Below are 23,146 nucleotides of genomic sequence, written 5' to 3'. Positions count from 1 at the left end.
TTGTCACTCAAAGGGCAATGGAGAGGGCTATGCTCAGAGTTTCCCTGCGAGATTTGACTTTGATCAAGAATGCCAGAATAGTTTGGATGAGGTCAGTGCAGGGCTGATCATAGTGGAGATCTTTGGGCGAGGCCTTTGCCCAGCAGTGGACGTCTTCCGGCTGATGATGATGATGAAGCTTAATGGCAGAACAGCGTAGCTGTAATACCAATCTAGTCAGATTCCTGTGAAAAGACGCTTCTCAATAGCAAAGCCACACTAACCCATACCATTGTTATTTTCATTCTTTTGACTAATCAACTGTCTGTACTCCGTGGAAAGTCTTCTTCTACCATGCTCGTACTTAGCTTCCTTCGCCAGGAGCATCTCTCGCTGCATTTGGGTCTTCAGTTCCGGTGGTATGTCTGGTATAAAGAGTTGCATTAGACCAGTTAGGCCGAAGACCACGTGCTGAAAGAAAAAAATATATTTAGCCCATTTCCTAGTTAATAAAGACAGGGTTAATGATTTTCAAATTAAGACATTATTGTTTGATATTTGAATCATTGAATGTGATTGTGTTTCGGTTTGAAGGGCGCCTTAGCTAATGAAATTAATGAGCAAATGAGACTTGATATCTCATGTCTTAAGGTGACGAGCGCAATTGTTGTGCCACTCAAAATTTTTGGGTGTTTCAATAATCCTGAGCGGCACTGCATTGTAAGGGGCAGGGCGTATAAATTACCATCAGCTGAATGTCCTACTCGTCTCTTCCCTTATTTTCGTAAATAAAATGTAAATGTTTCTATTGCAGTGTCTATTACAGATAACGACAGTGACAGATCTTGAACGCGATCAAATAATATAAACAATTTGTTATTTTTCTTTTCTTAAAGGTCCCTAAGTCATATCGGTTCTAGAAAACAGCAGTCGGTAATTGATTCCACAAAGTGGCTCTGTCTGCCAAGAAATTTCTGGAAAAAGGCTAGGTTGTGGAATACCAGACGGGTGGTATTTTGCATTTTGAAGTGATCCTCGAACAGCTCCTCTGAGCACTCCTCGTGAAAAATGCTGTGATGCTTCTATCTTGCTTAATCTCCGTTAGTTTATATTATAAGCCTATAGTATACACAGATAGTTTTATTACTAAATAAATATACTGTGTTACTTATAAGCGCGAAGTTAAGTTATTCCCAGTTTAAAACTTTGTGTCCTTAACTTACCTTTGTCACTACAGAATTACATGACAGTGAGAAGTAATTTTAAGCTTGGAGTAACTTTACTCTGCGTCTATAAGTAGAATTCAAATTCAAATATTTTTATTCAAAATAGGATGTGACATCACTTATTGAAAGTCAAATAACCACCCATTCCAAAATGAATGCCACAGACCTGAGAAGAATGGGCGCAACAAACTCAGCGGGCTTTTTTTTTCATCGAATTTTTTCAAAGTAATATTGTACAATTAAACTTATTATTTAATAGCCTGAGGGCGGTCACTCCATTCCCAATCTGTGGTATCATTAAGAAAGTCATTTATGTTATGGTAACCTTTACCACACAACGTTTTTTAACAATTCTTTTGAAGAGAGAGAGTTAATTATTACCTCAAAGACAACGACGAAAGCCAGTCTTGCGGTGAACACGTGCCAGTAATGTGGGGATAGGCCATAGGGGTCCGTGTGATGGGGGGGATTCCGGTATCCCCTGTACGCACACGTAGGGGGATCTACTTCATTCTCATCAGCCCCCCACTCCTCGCGGTAGTCGGATGTGTTGAATACTGGAATTATATATTTAAATTCAAATATTACCAGTGGGAGTCTCCTTTGCACAGGATAGGCTAGATTATGTGTACCACAAACGCGCCTATTTCTGCCGCGAAGCAGTAATGTGCAAGCATTATTGTATTTCGGTCTGAAGGGCACCGTAGCTAGTGAAATTACTGGGCAAATAAGACTTAACCTCTTATGTCTCAAGGTGACAAGCGCAATTGTAAGGCCGCTCAGAGGTTTTGGGTTTTTCAAGAATCCTGAGGGGTACTGCATTGTAATGGGCAGGGCGTATCAATTACCATCACATGAAAGTCCTGCTCGTCTCTTCCTTTACCGTCATAAAAAAAACAAAATAGGATATAATATCGCCTATTGAACGTCAAAAACTATCACCCATTAGAAATAGTGTGCCACAGACCAGAGAAGAACGGGCGCAACAAACTCAGCGGGGTTGATTTTTTTTATAAAAATATGGTTACTGGTTTGTAATACCCGGGCTTTAATGTAGGAATTCCCTTCGGAATCTACCATTTTCTTTAATATTCATTGCAGGTAAAGGTAGCTTGGGGCAGTAAAGTCCTCGAATGGCGACCACGTACCGCAAGACGCAGTGTTAGTAGGCCCCCCACAAGATGGACCGACGATCTGGTCAAGATCGCCGGAATACGTTGGATGAGGGCAGCGCAGGACCAATCTTTGGGGGAGGCCTTCCGGCTGATGATGATGAAAGGTAGCTTTTGTAACCCTTTATCACGAGCAGCGTTTCGAGAACCTATTCAATCTGAATTATTTAAACCAAGATTGGAGACAAGGAGAGTTGATCCCAACAGAAGTGGGAAAAGATTAGTACGAAGAATAGGATAACAAAGAAGATTTACTTACATGACAACGAATGATCTATGTATCCAGCCAGAGTGTTGTCAGCGGAGTATACATACTTGTACACCATTCGCGGTATGAAATCACTCGTGTACGCAATCACGAAAGCCTGAAAATGTCGCTTTATTATTATTTATAAATAAGATACGACTGTGTATTTTTTGTATATCTGTCTATATTTTATCGTAGTACATATTTCATAGTATTTCTTTTCCTCAGAATATTGCGAAAAATTAGATTATGAGGCGTGCACTTTGGGTATTTCGAAAATCTTTTCGAAATTGATTCAGTACATTCAGAGATTACAGCCTCACAAACTAACAAAGTTAAACTCTTTATAATATTAGTATACGACATAGCTATAAGGTACCCGTACTACGTAGTTAGTTCCTAAAAGGCCGGTAACATTCCTGTGATTCTTCTGGATATGCAGGAGACAGGGCAGCAATGACCACTTAACATAAGATGACCCGCTTGTATGTCCCAGGCTAACAAAAGAAAATACTATCATATACGCATTAGATGCATGAATATATGCTTACGAATGGACAAGCTTACTTGCCATATTATAGGAAAAGGCCGGTCCCACGATGTCGCCACAAGCATCCAATTCTCATTGTAACTTAATCATATCTGATATAGGAAATGTGAACTTACGTTGGAGACCACTGCTGCGTATGTGATGCCCTTAAGAATACCGTACCTGTGGAAAATCTTAGTTATAATATAAATTAATGATACGGGCTTTGAGAACCTGATCAATGTCCTTAATATTATTAAGTTCCTTTACCTTCAGAATAATGTAAATAATTTTTGATGTGAAAACTTCAAACAACTGCTGCAGCCCTGTGCTTCCCCGGGGCATTAAAAGAATAGGGAAGTCCCAGGCCCAAGGGTGTCGTGAGAGGAAATTAAGGGCATTTACCAGTGGGAGGCTTCTTTGCACAGGATTTCTGCTATATTATAGGTACCACAACGCCACCTTTTTCTGCCGTGAAGCAGTAAATTACTGGACAAAAGCGACTTCAGATCTTTTGTCTCAACTTGATAAGCGCAATTGTAGGATTCTTTAAAAACCCAAATATTCTGAGCGACACTACAATTTCGCTCCTAACCTTGAGACATAAGACGTAAGATGTTTAGTCACATTTGCCTAGTAATTTCACTAGCTATGGCGCCATTCAAACCGAAACACAGTAATGTTTACACATTACTGCTTCGCGGCACAAATATACACCGTTTTGGTACCCATACTCTAGCCGGCATCCTGTGCCGAAAGGAGCCTCCCACTGGTAGATAGCAGATGAAAAGAAGAATAAGAAAACATTGCTCACCAAGCACCAATATCTTCTACTCTCTCTGCAAGTGGTCTTCTAGCCTGTGTCACCATCTTGTACGCATCCAGTCTGATCTCTGCAATATTGTTCAGAAGTGCAAACAGCGGGGCTAGAGGGAACGCTGCAACGAAGAGCGTAACGAAGCCAAATTGCAGAACTGAAAAAAGATGGGTCATGATTAAAAAGCATTTATTTTCGCATAATTGATTCCTTTAGAATTATTTTTGATGTCAGTTCAAACACTACCACCGCTTCGGAAACTAATGGCGCTCTGAGAGAGAAGAAACGGCGCAAGAAACTCTCCCAGCATTATTTTGCATATTCGCAACTACTTCGAAAATAATAATAAACGAACTGCTTGCTTGTTTTAAATATCCGAACCATTTCAAAATTTGAGAACATGGAATTTATGTATGTATAATATAAACAATTTGTTATGTTTTAAAGTGATAATCCGCACTTCTGAGATTAATTACACAATTATAATTTGAAAATAAAATTTCTGCCGCCTCTCGCGTTCCGTGCGAGTGCTCTTCCAACTGACCCAACCGTTCGTGTGACGTATCGTTGATATAATGCACAGCACTACACTGCAGGCGCGCGAAGCGAGACGTGCGGCCAGCGGGGGCAGATACTCCCGCTCTTTATCTCAGGCCTCGACTACATTCAACTGGTGCGATATCTGTAGGTAGTTCCTTACATTTACCTGTCCTTAGTTTCCTTCTTAGTATCAAACCGCTTCCACCATCACGCAGTACAATTAACTAATATTAATTGCCACGCCCAAGCACGCGCATACACATATATTTTATTGTTTTATCAATTAATAGACCAGACCTTTAATAATGTCTTTACAGAAAGGAAAGCATATATTATGTTTAGAACGTCATTGGATATATTCGATAAAAATATAAATTTTCTTACTCATTTCAAGGTACTCATCAAACAGCGCCAATCTCCCAGGATCTTGCAAATGATAATCCTGCTCCCAGGCCATGTGGGGTTTCTGGGGATCCCTCGTGACCGCTCTGTGGGACCTCTGCCTCCACCAGTTGTGTAGCTTACTGTAAAATGTCTCTCATTCTCAACAGAATACCGAAATGCATCAGATATTTACAATAAATAGATGGCTATGTAGCTATATTCCGTAGACTCACAATTACGCTCAAAAATTGTCTGAAGCAAAATTCTGCATACGCGTCTGCAAGTTTTCGTTCAGTTATGTTTCTACCGCGCTTTGAATACAACGCCACGCAATGAAAAAGTGTTCAGTGAAAAACTATCCAAATAACTGCATATCCAATCTTAAAAAGGATGGAGTGTCTTATTTCAGGTATGTGCCCCATTTAAATTAACAAAATTATATAACTAAGTTGACGTTTTTAATCATTTTGTGAAATAATTACATTTCAATTGATAAAACAAAATGTTCTTGACTCGTGTTCGCGTGCATAACATCCTGTATGTTATATTTCATCCTAGTATATGTTAAGTATCTGCAATCATATCAAAAGTATTTTATTTCGTAGATAAATTGCATTACCTTTGAAATATGTAAATTTTTCATACAGCTTGTTCGGAAGGCAGATTTCCTTAGAGAAGAACGAGCAAGAAACTCTAAGGTTGCTCTTTTCAGAACAGAATGGTATTACAATTCCTTATTTTCAAATCATTTCAATTACAATGTTATCTGCAAATTGATGCAACGAAAATACTCAAACGTCAATTGCTTAATGCCTTACACGAGCAAGTCAAAAAAATGTAAATTAATAAGTAAAAACATAGTTATTAAGTACATACATATAACAGAACACAGTAGATACATCAATCTACATATTTTATTTTATTTATTTATTTTATTTATTTGGAAAACCAACAGCTTTAAAAACTTAAACGATACTTAAGATAATTACAGAGAGCCAATTATAGGTTTCCACAATAAGTGCTAGACTAGAAAAATTTAACTGACAACGTGAGCATATACAATTCAAAAATTACAATTTACATTATCATTAAAGTTAAAGTTAATGTAACAACTTAAGAAGATGTAGGGCTATTAGTAAAGAATTTGTTGGCTAAGGCACGTCTTACAGAGTCTACGCTTGAACAGAAGAGATCTAGATTATTATCACTACTTGACAGATTGTTGAAGCTATTACTTGCTCGCCAAGTAAAAGTATTTCTTTTATAGTTTAGGTTAGTGTGATGAAGTCTTAGTAAATCATGCTGTCGCAGTAATCTAACAGGGGTATTGAACTGAAGCTTAGCAAGAAGGACTGGTCAGTCAATTAGCCCTTGGGCTATTTTTAAAAGGAGAGTAATATCGGCTATTTCGTGACGTGATGTTTACTGCAAAGATTGAGGTAGTCAGCAGAGCGGTATGTGACTTTCACGCGATAACAAAGATGTTTGAGGAATTTCCTTTGAATATTTTCGATGCGGTTAACATACTTCAAGTATGATGGGTTCCAGACCTGAGAGGCGTACTCTAGATTGCTCCTGACAAATGAACAGTACAGAATTTTTAAAAGTTTTGATATTTTTAAAGTCTTTTGAGTTACGTATGATGAAACCAAGAGCTTTAGAGGCTTTATTAACTATTGTATCAATTTGAGTGTCAAAAAGTAACTTTGTATCATGGTGAACACCCAAATCTCGAATAACACAGCTACGAGGAGTTTAGTACCTTTAAGCATATAATCAAACAATAGGACATTACGTTTACGAGTGAATGTCAGAATGTTGCACTTAGACGCGTTCAATTCTAACTGATTTTGAAGGCAATAGTGTTCAAGGCGTTTCAAATCAGATTGCAAAGATAAAGCATCAGATAAGGATGTGATTTTCATGTATATTTTCATGTCATCCGCAAAGCATAGAAGCTGTGAGTGATGTAGGCACCTGTATATGTCGTTTACAAATATTACAAAGAGCAAAGGGCCAAAAAGGGAACCTTGTGGGACGCCACTAGGGATAGGAACCCAACTAGACGTATAGTTGTTAATAACCACAGCTTGAGTTCGGTTATGAACATATGACGTGAACCACCGCAATAAATCACCGCTGATGCCTATCTTTTTGAGTTTATCAATAAGTATACGATGCTGTATCCTGTCAAAGGCTTTACTGTAATCAGTGTAAACTACATCCAACTGGTGACCATCAGCCATAGCATCGGTAATACAGGAATTAAGGAGAATTAAATTTGTTGTAGTTGACCTATTTTTTAAAAATCCGTGTTGTTGGTAGTTGTAAGATTGTTTTAAGGCAAGACTGACCTGAGAATAAATTATTTGTTCGAAAACTTTGGATACTATACATAATTTGGAAATAGGACGGTAATTTTCAATATTGTTTTTGGAACCCTTTTTATGAATAGATGTAATAAAGGCGCGTTTCCAGATGGTAGGGACAATGCCCTCAGCTAGTGATCGTTGGAACAGAATTGCCAGAGGGACGGCTAAAGTACTAGCACAATTAATTAAAAAGATAGCTGGCACATTGTCTGGACCTGCAGATTTAGAGGGATCCAAATTTACAAGAAGATTTTTTATTCTACGAGCGTCTACCTCAATATTTGATATGGATGAAACATTTTGATTATCTAAGGTATTTAGAGAAGTAGCAGTAGAACCTGCAATAAAATTGCTCAAGAAGAAGTCAGAAAACCCATTACATATATTTTCACCGGAAGTAAGCACAATATTTCGATATGACATATTATTTAGAATATAATGCGATTTTGATTTATTTTTAAAAAATGACCAAAAGTTTTTTGGGTTAAACGTAATAGAAGCTTCAACTGATGAAATATATTAACTATAACATTCTTCTTCTAAACTTCTAACTCGAGCCCGTAAATACTTAAAAGCTTGTTCATCGGCCTTATTTCCATATAGTCTTAATTTGTTTATGTTTCTCTTTGATTAGTTTTTTAAGACTCGAGGAGTTTTAAACAAGGAGTTCAAAACAAGAATTGATTAAACTGAAAAATAGAAGTAATGAGTGCGTTCATGTAAACCGAAAGCAACACAGATTTAAAATAAGCTATGAATATTTGTTTAAATCAGTCTCTTTGGTTATAACTTTGACAGGTGACTCGTCGTTTTTGCGTATATGGATCTTGCAGAACTTCACCCACACATATTGATATCCTTTCTCTTTGGCAAATTGTTTAACTTTATTGAGCAGTGTTTTGCTATCAGCTGTTAAGTGATCGTTGATAAAAATTCGCTTCTGGATGTACTCACCGCGATAGCCTAGATCACCTGCAACTATAATTTTTTTCAATCTTGCCGCAGCTATAAAATCTTCCTTTATATATCGGTTTAAGAAGTTAATCACAATATTTTTTTCTGAACAATTAGGTGTTGGAACCCTAGAAATATAGTTAATCTGTGTTTTCACTGTAATTTACAGTACTACACAGGCTCTCAACAATAGTGTAAAGGTTCTCACTTTTGTTTACCGGCACGCCCTTTACCTCAACATTATTGAGTCGTGCCCACTGATCTCTATTGGCAAGCTCTTGCTTTGCTTTGCCGATTTCCAAAAGTGTAGCATTTAGGGTATCCTGTAGAATTTGCACCTGTTTTGAGGTTTTTTCGGACTCTTGTAATCTGCTTTCTAAATCCTCCAATTTAGCATTGTTAAATTCACATGCTTTTTTCAATTCCGCAAAGTCGGATTTAATGGATTTAATTTCCTCGACTAGTTTTGGTAGAACAGTGAGTTTTTGTTTTACCTTGCTTAACTCGTTCAAAATAGCGTCTAACTTCTCATCTCTACCTGGCGACGATGAATCTTCGATTTACATTGACATCGAACACCTTCACCAACACTAGCCTTACATATTTTGCACTTCATTTCAAAAGAAAATGTTTGGCACCTCTGAAAACTTTACGATCGGTAATTTCGTTTAGCGACGACTTACAAACGTTTGCTCTGTGTGACTTTTGTCAGCTGACTGAGTGGCATTAAGCGAGCATGACGATCGACGAGCACCTTAAATAATTTAAAACTTACGGGTATCCAAGCTCCACGAAGTTATTGAAGCACTGTTTTCCGATCATGATGATAGCGAGTTGTATACAGAGCTCTGACAAACATCCGGCTGGGTCGCAGATGTCTCCTTTCAGTTTGAAAAACTCCGACTTCCGAGCCTGGTCGTCTCCTGGGTAGTCGTAGAAGCGTCCCTGCGAAGTTTGTTAGTAAATTCTAACACTGTGTCAAAGAATATGTAATAGTACAAGTACAGAAGTGTCACTCCGCAAAATCAATTAAAGAAATAAGGACTCTTGCAGTCATACAATAAGGTGTAATTTAGATCGGAATTGTGTAATTTAGTGCTATTCCTCTACATTTTTATATACCTTAATGTTGGCTCTCTTTCTATCGCGTGACTCGTACTTCTTTTGAGGACGTTAGGTTTGTCTTCTCAAAGTCAAAGTCAAATAAACTTTATTCAATTCAGCTTAAACTAAGCGCTTTTGAATCGTCGCTATAAATATATCTTTTAAATTACTGAATAAAATACCATATGTTCGAAGAAAGTAGAGCTCGTGAGAAGAACATATAAGAAACTCAACGGACATTCTGTTCGGCACAACAATTGCGCTCGTCTCCTTGACACATTGTCAAAGTCAGTACAGCTATTGTAAAATACTCTATTTGATTGAAAAGAGTGGCCGTTAAGTTTCTTACTAGCTGACCCAGCAAATGTTGTATTGCCGATATTAAAATCGCGATACAAAAGTTACTGTTGATCGTAGATGGGTGAAAATTTGAAGTTGTATTGTATGTATTATGTATTTTTTAATGCTGACTCATAATCAAACATATTTAAAAAAAATGTCAAAAAAATTAAAAAAAAAACGTGTGGACTACCCTTAACATTTAGGGGGATGAAAAATAGATGCTGTCCGATTCTCAGACCTACCCAATATGCACTCAAAATTTCATGAGAATCGGTCAAGCCGTTTCGGAGGAGTTCAAAGTTTAACACCATGACACGAGAATTTTATATATTAGATGTTCTTCTCGCGAACTCAACTTTTTCCGAACATATGGTAAATTCAGCAATTAAAAAGAAATATTTATATTAACGATTCAAAAGCGCTTAATTTGAGCCTAATTGAATAAAGTTTATTTTACTTTGACTTTACTATATATTTTAGATAGTTTAGTGTGTGTGTATGTTAGTGCTATTACATACAGTCCGTGGCTTCCCTTCGTAATACATACCTTAAAGAAGGCTATATAGATAAGCGATGAGTAGAAATTGATGAACTCGAAGAAGAAGATCTTGAACGTGTAAGAGTCTTCATACTCTGTCTGTGTCCTGGGATTCTCAATGTTCGTGAGAAACACCGCAACCTTTCCATATATCTGAAAAGAAATATAATATTACTAGATCCCGCCCGTGACTTTCTTTGTTTTAACTTCAGTTGAATAGAGGAAAATTTCCAGCATTTGTGTGATCGAGAAACAAACATCCAATAAGGATGAGATGCACCAACTTTAGCAATAACAAACATGTTAAAGTAAATCTTATGACGACAGCACAATCGGGACAGACTCATCTGGGTTAATTAGACACTCGCACAGAATACCGGCGTGAAGTAGCGGCCTAGTGCCGCTATGTTTCGCATAGGTTAGTGTCGAGTACCGGAGGCCATAAATACCAAGATTATGAAAGCGGCCCTAAAAGAGTTATCACCCCAGGAGGGTACCGGCTCTACCAGAGTCGGAGAATCCCTCCTCGAGCATTCTCGCTAGGGCCGCACGTCGTATTCTGGGGAGGGCACAGAACCCGCATGTCCGAGGCAGTAACACCACGGCACCCTGCTCTACGCTTAATGTAGACTTTCGCAACATCAGGGGAATTCACTCCAATTTAAACGCCGACCACCACCACCTTGCGACGGCGCAGCCGGCCTTGTGTTTCCATACGGAGACGCAGATATCTCGGCCTAGCGATAAATCATATTTAACGTATCCCGGCTACAAAATTAAGCACTTTTTTCCCTCTTTTCTCAATGGCCGGCAACGCTCCTGTGATTCCTCTGATGTTGCAAGACAAGCGGCGGTGATCACTTAACACGAGGTCGGGTCAACACCGACGTTAAAAGGCAAAAAAGGCATTAATTTTCTCAAAATTGATCCCTTTTCAATTTTTTTTGATGTCATTTCTAATATACTAGATACTACTGCCGCTTCGGAAACAATAGCGCTTTGAGAGAGAAGAAGCGGCGCAAGAAACTCTCCCAGCAATCTTTTTTTGCGCTCTTTTTAATAATATAAACAATATTGTATTGTCATTACTATTGCTATAAAATAATCATAATCTAGTCCCAGGCTGTCGGAGCACTTAGATATTCAGCTATGGAGTAGTAGGAGTTAGGGTAGTTTCCTGTGACCTTATAACGTTGAGATCTGATGAAAACTCGATATTTGCAATACAGAATAATACCCATACCTTTTCGATTATTGAAAATCTTCGACTTTTTTAACGGGCAGTTGAAAAATGATTTTTCTTTAAAAAAATCTGGGTTTACCGGTAGCATTAATTGAGCACTAATTAGTAACTCTTTTCAATTTCACCAATACCGATTTTAAAGTCATCTTTCAGCTCAGAACAGACATAATATTTATTTGTTTAAATTTTTCTTTGATTGTCTGTCTATAACCAAGCAAAACTAACACTATATCAATGTCAGCAGCATGACCCCACAGCAAAATACCGTACGTCATGATGCTGTGATAATAACTGAACCTTTAAGCACACTTTTGCCGTTCCGATATCAGACTTTTTTTGCTGATACTGGGGTGCGCCAGACCAGAGATGACAGCAATACTCCAAATGTGGCCGGACCTGCGCTTTGTACAGCGCTAGAATGTAGGCCGGCTTGAAGTATTGCCGTGCTCTATTTATGATTCTCAGTTTCTTCGAAGCCAATTAAGGTTCGCCCTCCAGATGGCCGCGGAATCGGCAATCGGTCGAGATTTCGAGACCCAGTATTCCGATCCTAGGCGAGGCTGTAAGAGAAGTGTTGTCGAAGAGCGGTGATACGACAAATGGGGTTTTAGTGGAAAATGCGCAAACTTGAGTCTTTTGGGGGTTAAATTGGAGCAGGTTCAATTGGAGCAGGTTCAATTTACCCCATTCCGCGACCTTCTCAAGAGAGTACTCGATAGAAGACACAAGTTTCTCCCGGCACTGGTCGACGATTTCTGTAGAGAGAGCTGGATGGCCCGTCTATACGGCATCGCCCGTGCTGTCGTCTGCATAGCAATGTATGTTGGAGGTGTTCAACATATCATGATATGCAGAAGAAACAGTGTGGGAGATAGCACACAGCCTTGGGGCACTCCAGCATTCTCGGGCTTGGGATCTGAGCAATAACTGTCGATAGCGACCTGTATGCTGCGCGCAGTGAGGAAGCTGGAGGTCCACTTGCATAAGCTCTCGGGAAGCCCAAATGATGGAAGTTTTGAGAGAAGCGTCTTGTGCCATACACGATTAAATGCTTTTGCTATATCCAGGCTAGCTGCCTTCGAATGATATGTCCTTATATGTGTATATAACGTCATTGGTACCCAAACATAATCTTACTCGTGTTAGAATCATGATCATTGTCAGATTAATTAACGCAGCGGTCATTGCGGTGAATATCTTGGCGTGTCGCTTCAAGAAGAACCCACTGCCTCCATAGATTACCGACACCATTGATATCCTGTATATAATGGTGCCCAGGACTGCACCAATCACCACAGCAATCTGAAATTATACATAAGAGGGTTTTTAAATAGAACAATTCTTTAGCGGCGTTGAGCACTTTTCTTGGGATAGGTATAAAATGTTGAACTCGCGTCAGGACACGTGGCCTGATCGAAAATTCGTAAGACAGTCATTGAAATTATGGACGAAAGTTGATTTTTCTAAGAGATTAACTTTTTAATGTTAGATAACATTGTAATAGTTCGGAAAGGTTAATTTTATTATGTAATATAAATTGTCATTATTTTACGTGGTTTTTGTCGGTTATATTTTAAATGGTTACCATGAACAGCACAGCTGAACTAGTGGCGACATATCTCATGGTCTTCTGCCACGGAGGTAGAAATGGCTCCTTCTCTCTGGTGACTGGGTTTGTGCGATATGTCTTAACAGAAGCCTCAAACTCTGGTCTGGGATCTTCATCCTAAAAGGAAAAATTTACTATATTAATACAATGTGTAACATACAACTGAAGGGTTATATTTCTTAGGGATAGTTATAGGCTTAGATAATTATTAGATTACGTCGAGATATAGCCTCTTGCTGTTAGACAAGGCATGACAACAGGCCAGACTTTAGTGTGCATGACAGCTACGTCTTACACTCGTGATACGTCAGTCACTTTGTTTTAGTGTACGTGTGTTGCTAAAAAAGAGAGGCTAACTGTTCGCTGCTATTTTTTTCGCCGCTTTCACAGCTATAAAGTATATAAGATTTTCAGCTATCTAGAATAAGGCAAAAACTCTAGGATAAAGGTTAGTTTTACGTTCAAATTTAGAGTACGCCTTCAATTAAGAAGTATTTTTTTTACTCATCTAGCATACATCACTACATCTAGGATACATCACTCAGCTAGCCTTAAATATAGAATTTTATTAATTAAGTAAGTCGGAGAGAGTCTTACAGAATGAAGATTAAAAGTATAATAGTATAGGATTAAGGAAAAACTATCATAAGTAAATTTAGGAACCAAACTTAATTCCTAACATAACTAATAATTGTAAAGTAATTTAATGTAATCTAACTTCCTGTTTTTTAAGCTGTAAGAAATAAAAGGCTTTTTATATTCTTATTTTATATATTAATAAGTAAGTCGAAAGAAAAAATGCCCCAATTTGTACCACTGAAAAAGGCAGGGTATATGCCTATTTTTTATACTTACATAAGCCATGATAGCGTGACAAAATCTATCGAAAGGTGGGTGAAACTGCATATAAAGATTGAAAACATATTAACATAAAGCTATAAAAGGAGATTTTTTTATATATACTTTTCCAGGTAAAATCTTTATTTAAGGTAAGCTCTTAATATTAAGTGAAATAATTGGTTCTGAAACAGTGATTGACCGTGGGGTGAGATATAGTAGGACCAATTCCCCTATTTTTTTTTATATAAACGGAGAATCGTGATTGAAAGTGGTGAGACAACCGACCATTGACATCTGAAAAATCCAGGGGTGAAGATGTGTGCCTTTAAGGTGGGAGTATGATTTATTCTTGAAGGTCCCTAAGTCGTATCGATTCCACAAAGTGACTGTGCGAGGCAAGAAGTTACTCGCAAAACGCTTGGTTGTAGAATGCCAGACGTAAAAATGATGCCCGGAAAGAATTCGCATTTTGACGTAATGTCCGGTGGTTGAATTCGGCTTTTAGTATCAACCCGATCAACTGCTCTGAGCACTCAAATTCAAATATTTTTATTCAAACTAGGATGTGACATCACTTATTCAAAGTAAAAACTACCAACCATTCCAAAACAAATGCCTCAGACCTGAGAAGGCGCAACAAACTCAGCAGGTTTTTTTTTCATCAAAAAATTTGTGTACAAAGTAATATTGTACAATTAAGCTTATTATTTAATAGCCTGAGGGCGGTCGCTCCATTCCCAATCTGTGGTATCATTAAGAAAGTCATTTATGTTACAGTAACCATTACCACACAAACGTTTTTTAACAATTTAATAATAACTTTTGTTGTAACATTTTCTGGGATCTTGTTGTAAAAGCATTTACATAGCCCCACAAAAGACATACTAATTCGACTTAGCCAAGTAGTAGGCATTATAAGTTTATGTTATTTACTCCGTGTCTCGTGATTTCTGTGATAGAGACATCCAGAGAGAATTAAGAGACGTTTCATCATATTTATCTAACTATAGGCGCACATAATAATATATTCTTAGAAATGACGTCACCTCTCCCCACTTACAGCCGACAGACTGCTATATAAGCGGTAGCAGAACAGTTGGTGACGATTACTTCGTTCGTCGTCGGACTGTGAACATCTCACCGAAACTATGTCCGTTTTCGTATTGATTGTTTGTAGTGACTAATTATTTAAATTGTGTAAAAACCCTTTTTGATCTTGTTTCCTAATTATATTTTTTTCTTACTTGGTACTGTAACTTACTTGATCAACACCACCTAAGTCCCACTCCCATCTGAGAACGAACTGCTTACGTTTCCATAACTCCAGAAATGTTGTGGCTAGAATAAAGAAGGTAGTCAAGAAATTGTAAGTACATAGTTAATTTAAAATTATAATATTTTATGAAAAATGACACCGCTTCACACTGTTATGTGTTGCATTATGGGTATCACAAGATTGCTTACGCGAAGCCCTTTCTGACTCTATACTTTTTGTTTTAAGTAAAAAGGAGGACAACCTAGCGTACGGGTCACCTGGTGTTAAGTGATCACCACCGCCCACATTCTCATGCAACAACAGAGGAATCACAGGAGCGTTGCCGGCCTTTAAGGAAGGTGTACGCGCTTTTTTGAGGGTACCCACGTCGTAAACACCGCTCAAGGAAGCTCATTCCACAGCTTTGTAGTACGTGGAAGAAAGCTTCTTGAAAAGCGCACAGTGGAGGATCGCCGCACATCCAGACGGTGGGGATGATATCTTAATTTGTGGCGTGTCGTGCGAAGGTGGAATTCGGTGGCAAGAATCAGATGAAACAGCTTTTCGGAACACTCCCCGTGATAAATGCGGTAGAAGACACACAATGAAGCGACGTCTCTACGCAATGCCAAGTAATCCAGCCTTTCACAGAGCGCTGGGTCCCCGACAATTAGATCTGCTTTGCGTTAAACTGTATTATTAGATTAGGCTAATTGACGAGTCTTATACTCGTGTTTTTTAACTAACATTATTTTCTCTAAAGTTTTGACTATTATTATACGGTATCCATACACATTTAAGGACCTATCATTAGCAGTCTGATAGCGAACGATAAAAGTGTGCTCAAAGGCAATGTAAGCACACTTTCCTTCTTAGTCGTGTGGCAACTGTCATTACCCGTATCGGGTTCTATATTCAACTTACGTAACCTACCTAAATAAATGTTTTACATTGCTGTTTATTGACCAAGAATATTTTAAGCAACTGGAGTAAATGCGACAATGTATAGATAAAAAAAAAAACAAAAAGCAAAAATGTATTTCGCTACGACAGCATTAGAAACGTTGTACAATTGAAATTTACCTTTATTACGTAGTTTATTTTTTCTGCAACTTGCTAAAAAGCCAATACCTATGATTGAGTTATAGGGAGCTCTACGGAACACCGAATACGGAAATACATCTGGTATATGACCACATTGCCACAGCAAACACATATATATTGCGCTTACCCCAAAAAGACATAAAAATGGCGAAGAACACAGTTGCAGGGTTGTCAAACAGATACGTCAGTTTGGCGAACAGACACGAATCTGACAGTCTCTGGTACTGACAGGCCTTGTCACAAAGCGGACACAGTGTAATGTTGCCAGGGCCGCTTGTGTCACAGATCTCTTTGCTAAAACAAATATAAACCTCAAATAAAAGGCATGAAAGGCATTTATTTTCTCAACATTGATTCTTTTACAATTCTTTTTGATGTAATTTCTAAAATACCAGATACTACTGGTGCTTCGGAAACAAATGGCGCTCTGAGAGAGAAAAAGCGGCGCAAGAAACTCTCCCAGCAATCTTTTTTTGCGCTTTTTTTTAATAAAATGTACAATATGTCTGTACAATGTCGTTGAAATAAAGCCGTCGTCGACGTTTAAAGCTATTATGTATCTTATGAAGCCTACTAGAATAAGTTACAAGCAGTCCCTTATTTGTAGAGTTATAATAATGAAAATCACTATTAAGAGCAAAAGAGCGAGTAAAATGATGATACACCAAAGCTAAAGTAGCTAATGCGAAATTGTGATTCTCATGTTTTAACCATTAATTAATTACTTACCAACTAGACTAACAAATTCGCTCAAAAATTGTGTGCAGCAAAACTTTTCTACGCGTCTATTAGGCAGAGTTTTCGTTCAGCTGTGTAATGACCACGCTTTGAATACGGCGCCACGCAATGACAAAGTGTTCAGTAAAAACTGTCCAAATAATAGGATATGCAAACTTAAAAAGGATCGAGTGTCGTATTTCAGGTAAGTGCCTCTTTAAATTAACATAATTGTGTAACTACGGAAACATACTGGCGAGACCAGTAACATTCTGTGCTCTCGTCTGACCTGGCAAGTACTTCTCTATAGAGCTGTACTAGTAAAAAAAGAAGGATTCCGCGCCGTGATATTAGCAAGTGAAGCACCTTTATGCTGGTATACCAGTTACGCAATTTTTTCTCCCTTAAATAATCAATATATCCACAAATACTTTTATATTATTGTTTTTACACTTTTTCACAACGCACGATGGCATTTTAAAATATTTTATTGCGACGCAAACTGATCTGTCACAGAAGATGGCAAATCTCGTAATGGCGGCCGATCGGCTTGTATTAGTGTAAGTGTATGCGTGGGGCTATGTATTTACACGTTTAGCGGCTTGTTTTGGTGCCTCACTGGTATGTAAGGTGACACGGAGTCCTTATTTTTTTACTCGTCCGTGGAGCTTTATATATTTTGTTGTTAGCGGGGACTGGTACGCCAGGATGATATCCCGGTGAATAATCGAGGTACTTAAAAAGACAAATCATACCTGGGAATGTTATCGCCAGAATCCATACTAGCTAAGCCGTATAGAAAGCACAAGGTTCCTACAATAGCTGGTGCGTACAGCATTTTGGTGTAGAACCCCAGCCAACAGAAGTACAGGGCTATTTTCTCCCCGAAGTATCTTCTCACCAGCCAGAGAGGCTGCTTCTTGTACCACTTGCAAGGGCGAGCCCACTCGAGGTAGAGAAGCTGTAAGTTTAAAATGATGTTAGTAATCAATGACATTCTATACATATAGACAATACACGTTGTTTAAAACTATGCCGAACTCTCATGGTACATACCACAAATTACAACTTAAAAAGCTTCGACTACTAATTCTATACATTGCCCGATGTACGAGTACAAGTAGTTCTTAACGACGAGTTAAATATAATATGACGACTTGCAATGTGTTTAATCTAATAATATGTCTCATAGAATTTACACTGTTTGCGAATAAATAAAAAACTCCCAATTTCTATTATATCACACCTTTTTTGTGTTCTAGAAGTGCGATTTGTACATTTAAAGGCGCGCCAACACATTCGTATGTTTGTTGTGATTCCACCATAAAAAATGGAGACCACACGTTTATTTGTTCCCCCGTTTTCTCTTGCCTTCTATGAAGCCTTTACCTTTTAACTTAGAATGTATTTCATCCAAGTTTTTGCAGCACTAGGTAAGCAAGCTCTTATTTTTGAAGCTATCTAAGAATCGTGCCGTGAAATGATTTTTGAATTTGAAACTACTAAATTACTTATATACTTTTACATCTTTTTGAAGTGAAACTTCTTTATAACCGTTGTGATTTGAAACTCGATAAAACGAAAAAGCGAGACGTTAGAGACACAAAAAGGTAACTGTGGTCTCCTCTTTGTGCGATGCTTCATAGCAACTCCACTATTGTCTACTATGTATTAAATTATTTTTATTGAATTAGGCGTTACTTTGCGGAAATCCATAATTATACAAATTATTTAAGTTTTCTTTAGTGTTAGAGGATGCCTCGTTTAGAGGCGAAACACGTGTCGAATTGTTTTAAAAACAAATATTGGCGAAATTAACACTAAAGAAAACTTAAATGATTTGTATTAAATTATTTTGTTTTGTTTTATTTTTTTTTAATCATTATTCTTTTTTTAAATGTATAATTGTACATAGAAAAAAGGTTTTAATATGTTATACAAATATTTTTTTTTTATTATTTTCAGTAATCCTAATTCTTTTTTATGTATTTTTAAATATACAATTTACATTTCTGTTTATTTCTCTATTTTTTTTATTTTTTCAATACTATTAATGAGTATTTTTAATCAGGAACGTTTCAGAAGTTTCACTTCATGACCTTAGTGACCAAGTAGATGCAAACGTTTATATTATGTCGAATACGTCTGGCATAAGCTGGTCAACTAGAACATTTTTATCATACTTCAACTACCAAGCCTGTTGTAACTCATATATCTACTGAACCATTACCAATGGACGAGATTTAAAACGATTCCGATTAATCAATAAAATTCTTATTACCATGCTGTAAAAAACATTTCTTTCAAATTCTAAATAATAATTTAATAATATTAAGATAGACGTTATTTAACGGTATGTAATACCATCTTTATAACAATACTAGCTGACCCGGCAAACGTTGTTTTGCCGTATAAAGTATAATTCACGCGATAGTTTTATAAGTAATAAAATATTGCCTATATATATATTGTACATCATTTTGTTCTATTGTCAATAGTTTTTGCAGCGCATGCAAAAATAGGTTTTCGATTTTACACCTTGTGTTACAAAATAGCAATTTTATTACGGATCCCTAATTTTGAAAAAAAAACATAGCCTATAGCCTTCCTCGATAAATGGACTACCCAACACTGAAAGAATCATTCAAATCGGACCAGTAGTACCAGAGATTAGCGCGTTCAAACAAACAAACAAACAAACACTGCAGCTTTATAATATTATTATAGTATAGATTGTTCATTCTACAAGCGTAAAAAAGTACGAGGAATAAAATTTTTTGATGTATTTTTTTTAATTACGCCAAAAAAGTATAATTTCTTGCATAATTACAAACACACACTTTATTTATTTATATGTAACAAATCTTAGATAATTTATACGTCTAAATAGATTCTCTTGCTGCTAGACAACTGATGAAAACAGGCCACGCATATTAGTTTAGTGTGCGTGACCAAGCTACGTCTTACACTCGCGAATTGAATGATTGTGTGCGTGATGTGTTTGTGTGCGTGAATTGCTCAGTAAAATACTCTATTTTCTTCGACGTTTTCACAGCCGTCATAGCCTATCTAGACGTATTAATAATCTAAGAAACAAATAAAATTCCAAGTTATTTGATAACTTGATGCTCAATTGTTGCTTACGCGTCTATCTGTTTGTGTTGTGTCTGGATTATCCGCGTCATATCTCCCTTCATGTAGTGGAAAACATGCCAGGAACGTGCCATCATTGAGAAGTCGTCGGATCCCCAACTGAAATATATCACAATTAAATAATAAAGATAATGTAGTGGCCGTCGTTCAAGCAATGGTTTAAGAATTTTCTTTCTTCGTTTGATTATTCAATATTACTTTTACAGGTACTTATTTTTCTGGTTACACATATAAAGTACTAGCTGATGCCCGCGACTTCGTTCGCGTAGATAAACGGATTCAAAAAAGAATAAGCAAGTTTGGAATTGAAGATTATCTCATGTCCTATTCCAATTCCGGTTCTCGTTTTCGCTCCCGTACCCAACATATTATATGAATCTTATTTCGAGGAAGATTGTTATGACAAACTAAACCTACTATTAGTATAGTTATAGCTCATCGACGTGAACTTCAGTTTTTCACAAATCCCGCCGGAACCATGGATTCTTCCGGGATAAAAAAACATGTTCTTTCCCAAGCTGAAGTCTATCGCTGTACCAAATTTCATCAATATCAGTTCAGTAGCTCCGGCGTAAAAGCGTAACAAACAAACGTACATTCATATTTATAATATTAGTAGGGATGAGTTAAAATTTGATCTTTTTATGTATATTTAATCCCATGAGTGAGGGATATAACTTAAATATAACTATTTAGATTTGAAAGAGCTATATCTCAAGTCTATTTCCTAATATGCAATTATTGGGGTTAAGCAGGTTATCAACTGTAAAGTAGGTCCTACAAATGGAGCCACAACCTGAGAGCTGTACAAAACATACCAAGATTTACGATCAACGCGTCACTCGGACGGTTGGGTCGGTTGGTAAGAGTGCTCGGACGAACCCGAGGGGCGTGGTCTCGCATCGTCCATAAATTTTGGTATAAATTAAATTTGTATAACTATATTATAATACTTGCTAGCAATGTATACCGGGTGATAGTTAAATCTAATATGTAAAAATCTATGTTAGTCTATTTTGACTCATTACGTCTGACGAATAGATGATGTTTATGGCTGGTTGTATATTTAATGGTTGGTGGGTAAAAACCATTATAGTTGTGTCGTTGGGAAAAGTTGCAATGGTATTGTTTTCTAGCTCCAGGATATCAAAGGTATATAATTCATAAAGGACCGAACCTAGGATACTTCCCTGAGGCACTCCAGCTATTATTTCTCTGAATCCAGAGAATAGAGTCATCATCCATCATCTTGTCGCACTCAAAACACTCTATGAGTGAGATACGATTATACGAAAATATCTGCTATCTGGTTGGGAAGCCTATTTCTTAGCTGTGCAAAAGTTATTCGTGCCAATCTTATCAAAAGCTTGCACGATATCTAAAAATACTATGGTACAAACTTTTTTCTATTCTAGTGCCTTTTCCATTGTGCTAGTTATTTTATCGACTTGATCAATGGTTGAATGTATTTCCCTAAAACTAAACTGTTAAGCGGGAACAAATTATCTCGCTTCTATAATAGCTTTCATATGCTTGAAGTACCGTTTTTCAAATACTTTCGACTTTATGTAAAATTGGACATGATTATGGTGATAACGAAACTGCTCTGTAAGACGTCATCTTTGAAGGCTTTCCAGGCTTCATTAGCATAACAACCTAATTTATTAGTATTAGTAACGGTCGCCTTGTCTCTGCAAATATTGTGACCTTCTTTAGATCTATTGTACCTTTGCCCAACTATGCTATAGCACCTCCCCCAGACCTACTCCTTCCATGAAATTAATTAATTATTTAGTGTGCACCGTGCTTTAATTGATTCTGTTAGTAGTTTCTCCCCCTAGATACTGCTAGATAGTGTCTCCACTTTTACTTAATTTACTTACATCCAGCGATACTTACCTTAGTCTCATTACTGTCATATCTAGTTCGAAGCAGGATCTGCATTACCAGCAAACTTCTTTGAGCTGGTGAGAACTGAGTATATCTGTCTTTTACTAGAAATCTAAAAAAAAAGCCGGACAATAATTCAAGGCCAATCGCGATACTGTAATTACAACTATTTCAAACTTATATCAAATGACTGCACGTTTCATACAAAACTAAATTGAAATTTTTACTTAAGCAGTACCGCGTCTTATTACGTAGTATTTACAACCTCATTGATACTGGGGCACCAGACCAGAGATTAGAGCAATGCTCTTAATGAACTTAGGCGTACCTACGAGTTTAAGTGCTCAAGTTAGGGCCGGCTTGAAATAACATCTTCGTTTCACTATCAGGTTCGAAATGTACAGAAAAGGAAACAGGTCAGGATCCACCAGAAGACTTACTGGATTGTTACCGATCCTTTAGATTTAAGATGCTGTATCTTCCTCACCATACCAAACACCACACAAAGAAGTTCATTCCTTGTTTGGTTGTATGTCAGCAAATGGAAATTTGTTATCTCTGACCACCCCCTCAGTGAGATAGTTGTTGGCAAGTACCACTTACAATATTTACACTCCCTCTTTGTAATAATAAAGATATTCTTACTGTTCCTCCCTCCTAACCCCCGGTCGCTCAGTGGACGCATAGAAGGATGGTTGGGGTTCTATTTTGCTGTGATCATATTCGTAAAACTCTTTCCATTTCCGTCTCCACTTCGAATGCCATTGTTTATCTTTCTCTGCCTGTTTTTCGTCACTCTGAAATGGAATTTAAATACATAATTTGATCATACTGTACAATCTTTTAAAATACAGTTAGTATACCAAAAATCCATGCTGGGCCTTATAGTTACTACATACACGCCATAGCATGTTTCAAGACTTACCCAAGCTTTGACAGAAATAGTGATGAACCGTTTCGTGGGTAACTTCATGCCGATCACTTCTGCCAATCTCATCTCTGTCTTCCAGGGTATATGAATCTTCAGGAACCAGGTCTTGCCATCGAATGAGAGGCTTTTGTTCTCCAACTCCAGTTCTAGGCCCTCTTTGATGAGATTTTCCTGGGGGTTCATTTAACGTGCTTAATGTT

At 37.4% G+C, this 23,146-nt stretch overlaps 1 protein-coding gene across 1 annotated transcript in view; it reads right to left on the bottom strand.

The window, feature by feature from the left end:
• Positions 1-23,146, bottom strand: part of LOC126974702 (anoctamin-4) — a 47,275-nt gene that overhangs the window by 917 nt on the left and 23,212 nt on the right. Inside the window, exons 9-25 of the mRNA XM_050822282.1 lie at positions 22,941-23,117; positions 22,661-22,812; positions 22,025-22,127; positions 20,117-20,224; positions 17,728-17,933; positions 16,383-16,549; positions 15,158-15,234; positions 13,033-13,173; positions 12,585-12,749; positions 10,214-10,357; positions 8,996-9,165; positions 4,895-5,034; positions 3,968-4,127; positions 3,291-3,336; positions 2,637-2,742; positions 1,587-1,762; positions 270-450 (exon numbers count right to left, since the gene is read on the bottom strand). Of these exons, the coding sequence (XP_050678239.1) occupies positions 270-450; positions 1,587-1,762; positions 2,637-2,742; positions 3,291-3,336; positions 3,968-4,127; positions 4,895-5,034; positions 8,996-9,165; positions 10,214-10,357; positions 12,585-12,749; positions 13,033-13,173; positions 15,158-15,234; positions 16,383-16,549; positions 17,728-17,933; positions 20,117-20,224; positions 22,025-22,127; positions 22,661-22,812; positions 22,941-23,117 (2,419 nt within the window). The remainder of the gene's footprint in view (positions 1-269; positions 451-1,586; positions 1,763-2,636; positions 2,743-3,290; positions 3,337-3,967; positions 4,128-4,894; positions 5,035-8,995; positions 9,166-10,213; positions 10,358-12,584; positions 12,750-13,032; positions 13,174-15,157; positions 15,235-16,382; positions 16,550-17,727; positions 17,934-20,116; positions 20,225-22,024; positions 22,128-22,660; positions 22,813-22,940; positions 23,118-23,146) is intronic.

Source organism: Leptidea sinapis, chromosome 33, assembly GCF_905404315.1.
Source record: "Leptidea sinapis chromosome 33, ilLepSina1.1, whole genome shotgun sequence".
Classification (NCBI taxonomy): domain Eukaryota; kingdom Metazoa; phylum Arthropoda; class Insecta; order Lepidoptera; family Pieridae; genus Leptidea; species Leptidea sinapis.
The sequence above is the reverse complement of the archived record's forward strand: the minus strand, read 5'-3'. Positions and strand labels throughout refer to the sequence as shown.